This window comes from Benincasa hispida, chromosome 10 (genome assembly GCF_027475165.1).
Source record: "Benincasa hispida cultivar pf3 chromosome 10, pf3_genome.v1.1, whole genome shotgun sequence".
Lineage (NCBI taxonomy): Eukaryota > Viridiplantae > Streptophyta > Magnoliopsida > Cucurbitales > Cucurbitaceae > Benincasa > Benincasa hispida.
In genome coordinates, this window is record NC_143487.1 from 23,681,152 (window position 1) to 23,690,042 (window position 8,891).

Consider the following 8,891-nt stretch of genomic DNA (forward strand, 5'->3'; position numbering starts at 1 on the left):
ACAACGAGTTAATACCCATGAGGACCGTCACTGTTGGCAGATTTGTATGGACTACTGAAAGCTCAATGTGGCGACGAAGAAAGATCATTTCCCTTTACCTTTCATTGATCAAATGCTAGATCGACTAGCAGGAAATGACTAATTATGTTTTCTTGATGGGTATACAGGCTACAACTAGATTATGATCGCACCAGAAGACCAAGAAAAGACCACATTCACCTATCCATATAGAACGTTCGCTTTTCGCCACGTGTCGTTTGGATTATGCAATGTGCCAAGCACATTTTAGAGGTGCATGATGGCAATCTTGTTCGAGTATCTCGAGGACTTAGTGGAAATCTTTATGGACGGTTTCTCAGTTTATAGGCATGTATGAAGTCTGTCTAAAAAACTTAGAGAGGATACTAAAAAGATGTGAAGAGACCAATCTAGTACTGAATTGGGAGAAATGCCATTTCATAGTTAAAGAAGGAATTATGCTCAAGCACAAGGTTTCAAAGGAAGGGCTAGAGGTGAATAAAGCAAAAATTGAGGCCATTGAAAAACTTCCACCTCCAGCAAATGTGAAGGCTTTAAGGAGTTTCTTAGGACATGCAGGGTTCTACAGACGATTTGTGAAGGACTTCTCTAAAATAGCTCGACCGTTGAATGTGTTGCTAGAAGCTGATAGAACTTTTGACTTGATTCATAATGCCTCAACGCATTCAAGTCACTGAAGGATGCATTGATTATAGCGCCTATTTTGATCGCACCCGACTGGACAAAGCCATTCGAGCTGATGTGCGATGCTAGCGGTTATGCGATGGGAGCAGTTTTAGCATAGAAGGAAAAGACAATGTTACACCCCATCGCATATGCGAGCAGAACATCGAACTCCGCCCAGGCGAACTACACCACCACAGAGAAGGAGTTTCTAGTGGTAATCTTTGTGATTGAAAAATTCAGACCTTACTTATTGGGATCCAAAGTTATAGTTCACACCAACCACTCGGCAATAAGATATTTAATGACAAAAAAAGATGCAAAGTCGAGGCTAATCCGATCGGTTCTCCTCCTCCAAGAATTTAATTGGAGATAATCAACCGGAAGGGAATGGAGAACCAGGTCACTGACCATTTATCGAGATTAGAGAATCCTGAAGTAGACCGCATTCAGTCGGAGGTGAACGCATACTTCCTGGATGAACAGTTGCTTAAAATTGAGGAACTACCCTGGTACGCAAATATTGTCAATTTCTTGGTCTGCAAGCAATTTTTGGAAAATTACACATCCCACCAAAAGAAGTGACTCATTCATGAATGTAAATCCTATTACTGGGATGAGCCGAATATTTACAGAAGGGGACCAGACTAGATCTTGAGACTCTATGTGCCAAAGACTACTTTTCAACGCATACTTTTTCAATGTCATGACCCACCCTATGGCAGGCATTTCGAGGGATAGTGCACAACAGCATAAGTTTTACAAAGCGGGTATTATTGGCCAACTCTGTTTATGGACGCTCGAGACTATTCTATGAAATGTGATAAGTGCCAATGCACTGGAGACATTTCAGAGAAAAATCCAATGCTGATGAACATCATATTGGAATTGGAACTTTTTGACATCTGGGGCATAGATTTCATGGGACCATTCCCACCATCAAATGGTCACAAATACATTATATTGGCCGTCGATTATGTTTCAAAGTGGATGGAAGTGGTATCATGCATCGCAAACGATGTGGCAACAGTCTCCAAATTCTTACAGAGAAACATCTTCACTTGTTTTGGCATCCCACGTGCCATAATAAGTGATGAAGGAACCCACTTTATCAATCGTATCATTAACAAACTACTGCTCAAATACAATGCCCATCATAAGATCACCACCGCATATCACCCCCAAAAAAATGGACAAGCCAAGTTTTCTAATAGAGAAATCAAGCTGATTTTAGAAAATGTGGTGAATCCCTCACGAAAGGACTGGGCCATGAAGCTTGACGATGCCTTGTGTGCATATAGGACTGCCTATAAAACACCCATAGGCATGTCCCCATATGCATTGGTGTTTGGGAAGGCATGTCACCTGCCACTAGAATTAGAGCATAAGGCGCTGTGGGCAGTGAAGAAGCTTAACTTTGATATGAAGGCTACAAGGGAGGAGAGAAAACTTCAGTTACTCAAGCTGGACGAATGGAGACTTCAGGCATATGAAATGCCAAAATATACAAAGAACGTACAAAGCGTTGGCATGACAAGCGACTGTGCGAAAAGAATCTCCAGGTAGGTCAGAAGGTCTTGCTATTCAATTCTAGGTTACGACTTTTTTCGGGAAAATTTAAATCGCGCTGGTCTGGGCCATTCATAATTAAAGAATTATTCCCGCACAGTGCGGTTGAATTAACAAATGAAGAAGGGACCAACGCATTTAAGGTAAATGGACAAAGAGTTAAGGTGTATCATAGAGGAGATTTTCAACGCGAGAAAACTTCCGTGGACTTGAGGAATCCAGAATGAAGAAGAAAAGTGTAGTCCCTACGTCGATAAGCAACACAAACTCATCAGGGACGAATCCTTTTTTTGAGTATCCTTTTGATACTTTTATTTCATGAATTTATCTTACTTTTTGCATAACCACTACTCTTTAGAATTACCAACTCTTTCTTTCATACTTTTTATCCTCTTGATATTTAGCACTGATCATAGTGAACGATTACGATGGAGCAACGCGATAACCTCAAAACACGTGATCGGTTCGATCAGCCCATCGCAATCAAGGAATCAGCCCACCCCAAGAAGGGGTGCGATAAAAAATGATGCGGGCGACAAAGAAAATCTGGGGGTTGTATCTCTCCTTGCTTCATCTTATTTCAATTTTGCACTCCTCGCATTTTAATTTAATATTGCTAAAGTCTATTATCGCATCTTCTTTAGTTTGACTCAATCTGGATTTTTTTATTACCTTATTTAGTCGTCGCATTCCTCCTTATGCCAATTATGACTTCAATGATAAAATTCATGCCTTTATTTCTTATCGTATGTACTAGAGTCAAAATAATTTCAGAACAATCAATTCATGAAACATTTCTAAAATTTAGCGGTCTACTAGCTTTCCTTCAAAAACGATTTTTACGAAATTTCCTAAGTTCATCGCATGACGTATTTTGTCTCTCAGCAATGAGGACATTGCTGTGTGTAAATTTGGGGGCGCTAGTAATGTTATTTTCAACCTTGTTACTTTTAGAAATTCAAATAATAATAATAATAATAATAATTATTATTATTATTATATAACGTTGAGATCGGATCCTACTCGTAGTTGGATGTCTGCATGACACTGATGCATTATTTTATGTGATGGAAATGTGGAATGAAATGCGGTGAAGGAATTGCGTTGAGCAACAAGTTTTCTCAGTGGAATCCAAGTATAAACCTCACTAAGTTTCCTGGTAAGTCTAGGGTTGAACTCAAGAACTTAGGAAAACAGTTTGCGGTGGTAATTTTCAGGAAGACTTTGCGGTAACCGGTAACTCAAATAGTTGTTGGTGTTGTTGGTTGCGGTAATAAAATAAATAAATGCGGTGGATTTGAGAAAAGTTTGATTATGTGATAGATGCACTGAGTATGCAGATGAACAGGTTGAGAAGGTCTTTAACTAGCGTTACCTAGGAATGCATCAAACTATGCGATCATGCTACACTCATGCAACTGCAAATCATTTTCCAATGCAAATCAGTGCTCCTAAGTCTAGGACGCGTGTGTCGAATGCAAAAGTGTCCATTGAGCTTATTCCTAAGTCTCTACTCTTTTCCTATGCGATGATGCAAGATGCACACAAGGACAAGGTGACAGCACACAATTATATCCTATCTCTAGGATGCATGCGATTCGTTAATAGCAAACAGTGCTTATTCCTAAGCTCCTATCTCTTGATTATGCGTTCTAATCTGACTCTCCCGAGCCTAGATTCTAACCTGACTTTTCCAAGCCTAGATCATGTCCTTAGACTACCCTCCCGAGTATCTCTAATGGACGAATGAAGCATACATAATACAAGATAATCACATAGAATGAAGATCCCTAGTTATGCCGTGCTTCTCAACCCATTCAATAGATTTAGCTACTCATGCATAATAAACAGAGAGTGAACAAATATAGAGAAGTAAATTCCATTTCTATAGATGAGTTTGAGTACAAAATAACAATGGAAGATAAGGATAGAAAGTCTGGGAGCAATCCCTTGCTTCCTAAGGCTTTTACACTGTCAACTCTATTCGGTTCAAAAGATTTTCCTGCTTCCGCAGAAGCTGGCCCTCTCTTTGATCTTGAAGCTTCCGGCACTCTCCTAAGTTCACCGGAACGATCTATCGGCAAAATCTCGCTTCTCTCGGTTTTGCCTTAAAATAAAAGAAAATCTAAGAACAAAGCTTATCTATCTCAGGAAAAATTCTCTAACTCTCCGAACTTGCTGAACCCCTTTTCTGAAGGATGCCTTCGGTATTTATAGAGCTTCGGGGTGAAATGGGCTTCTCTCTTATGATTACACAGATGGGATGGCTTTAATTCTCTGATTGATGCGCTGAATATTTGTCACCAAAAAACTGAGTGTACTTGTTATCGTTAGCGGCTTGTCAACTTAATTCGGATTCAATCGTCATCATCTTTCTGTCCCATTGTGATTAATTATGCTTTTCACCCAGATGCGCCCACCAAGTTGTGCCGGCTCTATACGGCAATCCTTCTTGAGCAACTCATTAATTATGCTTTTCACCCAGATGCGCCCACATAAAAGCCTTGCAGTAATGCTATGCTCGACCATTGATTTCTTGTGATCGCGCTTTCCATCCTGCGTTAATGCATATTCTGCATAAAAATACCAAAGTTAACTGTTCTTATGTGATGAATGCATGCGACCACAATGTTATGAACTTAATGCTTTTTGGATGCAATCTAACATATTTTATCAACACAAACCTTCATTGTTTAACAACTTAGCACTGTAATAACGTGCATTTCTGCTCGTTATCAGACACCCGTGTGGGCAAGCCAAAACGAAGGTGGGAATCGTGATCAATGCATAAACCAAGTAATAGCAACTCCGCTGCCAAATAAAGAAATGGACATGAGTTTTGATTGAGAAAAAGCATCTTGCTCATTGTTGGATGTCCGCATGACACCCGTGGGGGCAAGCCAAAACGAAGGCTAGGCACTTGGATCAGTGCGAGATCACAAAAAGAATATTTGAATTGCGCAAGGGTAAAAATCACTTGGAACACCCTGGTTAGAGAAAGTTTGAAATAAATCATACGATATCCTGGAAACGAGCAAAGTTTTTTTGAAGGTTAAACTTGCGGTCCCTAAAAATTAGAAATATTTTAGGAAGAGATCAGGATAAAAATTAAGAAGGCGCTGGTTCATGAAATTTGAATAAGGCACCTTGACAAGTCTAGGTAGGGTAAAAGCGATTGACTTTTTAAAGAAAATTTTTAGTTTATGCTTGAGGACAAACATTGTTTTAAATTTGGGGGTGTGATAACTGATAGAAATACAAGTTATTACAGCTCAAATAAGTAAAACAATGAGAGAATGCGATGGTAAAATAAGCAATATCTTGTCCGAAAGCGCTAAACTGAAAGGAATTGCGATCGCAAGCACTCATCGCATAAAAGCGGTTAATTTACCTACTTTGTGCAGAGAGAATGTGATGGCGCATATGAAATTGCGATTCAAAGGCACAAGGCATCAGCGCACTTGAAGATTTTGATCGCAAGTCATGCGATCGTGAGAAGTTTCTTAAAAAGGCGGCCGCATGAAGACCTCACATCAAGGTGAAAACATAATAAATCATGATGGGACGGAAAGCTGATAACAGTCGATTTCGAATTTAGTTGACAAGCCATTAAAAGCCACACTGTAGCAAGTACACTCAACTTTCGATGACCATTAAACAACATATCAAAGTAGGGGAATTAATGTTGCCCATTATTACAATCATTAGCTAGAAAGGTTGCTTCACCTTGAAATCTATAAATACCGAAGGCCACCAGTGTAAAAAGAAGTTAGAAAGTTAGCCAGTTAGTCCATTCTCGCACACACTTATACATAGAGGACGGAGAGAGCAAGGAGACGAGGAAGCCGAGAGACCATTCCTGGATAGATCGAGAGACCATCGAAAAGCGATACAAAGAAGAGAGGGCCAACACTTGCGAGAGCAAGAATCCACATTGAGGACAGAGTTGAAGTGATAAAAGAGCAGTGTAATAGGCCACGGGAAGCAAGACATTGCTTACCGGGCTTATTATCTCTTACATCCATTTGTTATTTTGTATTCAATACTTTATTTACAGAAAATGGAAATCTCATTTCAATCTATGTTCAATCTCTCCATATCACATATGACTAGCTAAATTTCTGAATGGGTTGAGAAGTACTTAGCTAGCATGACTTAAGATTTACATTTTATGTGATCATCTTGTCTTATGCATGCATCATTCACCCTTTGGACATACTTGAGAGAGTAGTCTAAAGATAGAATCTAGACTTGAGAGAGTCAGATTAGAATCTAGGCTTGAGAGGGTCGGATTAGAATCGCATAAGCAAGAAATAGAAACTTAGACATAAGTTCTATTTCTATTTACACATCGCATGGGCCCTAGAAATAGGAATGATTTATATGCGATCACCTTGTTTTATGTGTGCATCATTCATCATCACATAGGCAAGAGTATAGGCTTAGAAATAAGTCCTATCGACTATTTTTCATACACATCGCATGCATCCTAGAAATAGGAATTATGGCATTCTGCATTGAGAGATGTAGTATTGATATTTGTGTATAGCATGATCGCATAACTTGTGCACAATCTTAGGAAATGTTAGCTAAACCCCTTCTCAACTCCTTCATCGCATACTCATTATAATTCTATGCTTTCATCAACTCTGCGTTCAACTCTGTCGCATACGAAAAATCTCAATCAAAACACTATCCACTTCATTTGTTTTTACTACCGTAATAGAATCGAAGAGTCTATCGCATATCTACTTAGTAGTCCCTATGTTCGACCCTAGACTTACCAGGAAACCTAAGAAAGTTTATACTTAGGCCTTGTTAGGAAAATTTGCATGATCACCACATAACACACATCATCGTAAACTCATACCATAACACATCACAATTACACGCATCAGTCATCTCATGAAACATATAAACCATAGTTCTTTTTCTATTTTATGGTACTTAATGTAAATCATATTTACATTAATCCTCCACTTGACGTATCTCATACATCACACCAATTATATAATTCAATTTCCTTTTGTTAATTTGAACACTTCAAACTAACCCCAAGAACTGATTCTCAACTTGAATCCATTAAGCTACCAAGGAGACCTTATGGCCCTGTAGCTTGAAGCTCCAATGGTACGTGAATAACTGACTAAACTCTTTAGTCACAGGATGCACCATCTGTTAACTAGCGGGCACTTCACTAAAGAGCGACAGCTGCACTATCCTCACTACATATATATTTCAGTGTCCATATCAACTAATCAACAATGTGATAACCCTTCATAGATCGCTCGTAAGTACAGCTGGGCCAATTTACTATTTTGCCCCTGTAGTTACATCTAACTCCTTAAGTACCATTGATTCCTCTAATGAACAATAAGTCATAGTCCTACTATGATTGGGTCCCTTCTACCAAAGAGAGAATGTGGTCACTATCATCAAGACCCGGAACTAGCCCTTAAGGGAGAAATCTATCTACTTACCCCTACTTAGGGAAAGAGTGAATTCTGTCTTGTGTAACTGAGTTCCCAACTCCCCAATCAGACAAATCCCCAAAAAGGAAGGCATGTTGAGTTGGTAATCTGGCCACTCTTACTCATACTAATCAAAGGACTGCCTTCAAAGGTAGAAGTTCCCAAAACACTCAGGATTAACGTCATGTCACCTATGGTCGTTTAGGTGAGATGTAAGTCTTATACAAACTCATTGTATAGGACACCCCCGCCCGCATATCTCCACATGAATGGTCAGGATCAGACCATCAGTAGTAGTTTACAACACTTGTAAACCTCTACAAAGCAGGCCATATACGTAGTGTCACTAGGATAATGTGGCCTTTATCATTATACTATAGACCTTTTAGGTTATTACTTAAGGCATGATCCACTTGTATATCTCATATACATACTTAAGTTTACATACAATAACCACGAATACTGTTTATTGGATATGAGTAAATGCAAATAAATTAACTCTTATTTTAATCATAACAATGTGTATAAAGTTTACAAACTACGAGACTCTGGGAGAAGTAGGATACAAATCCCAACAAATTAAACAATCAATACAGTTTTTCTCTAGGTTGCTAGTAATAGTACTTTTTGCCTAACTAACCTATTTCTTCCAATGAGATTATCTTATAAATACGTGTCAGATATTACAAGGTAATCTCAAAGCATTAGAAGTACATGACAAAATTATTGGGCGTCAATCAACAATTAAAATCATGCAATTCATACATATAGATTCAGATCAAAACCCATAAGCAAGTACGAATAATTAAATTGAAATCTCATAAATTACATCAAGTTTCTCCGAATCCCTAAACTAAGAAACCAAAAATCTTACCTTCCCATTAGGGATGAGAAGTTACAATCCGACATTACTCGATTAACTACTAAAGAAATGAAAAATTGAAGGAAAAGGAAGAAGGATGAAGTCTAATTCCGACCTCCATCGATTAGGCCTCCCAAATTCAGCATAATTTGACCTAGGGCTAAAGAGAAGTATATATACAAATCAACGCAACAGTGCAACATTTGGAACATCATTGCAACGCTAATGCAGTTGAAAGGAAGCGTTAGCAAGAAGTCCAAAGCATGGTCCAACGCTCACTTACGCGA

The 8,891-nt window shown here is 38.8% G+C and overlaps 1 protein-coding gene across 1 annotated transcript; it reads left to right on the plus strand.

Annotated features, from left to right (window-relative positions):
* Positions 1-1,971: 1,971 nt before the first annotated feature.
* Positions 1,972-2,498, plus strand: LOC120088989 (uncharacterized). Its single transcript, XM_039046428.2, has 2 exons — positions 1,972-2,264; positions 2,372-2,498. Exons 1-2 carry the CDS (start codon positions 1,972-1,974, stop codon positions 2,496-2,498), a joined length of 420 nt encoding a protein of 139 aa, XP_038902356.2.
* Positions 2,499-8,891: the final 6,393 nt, after the last annotated feature.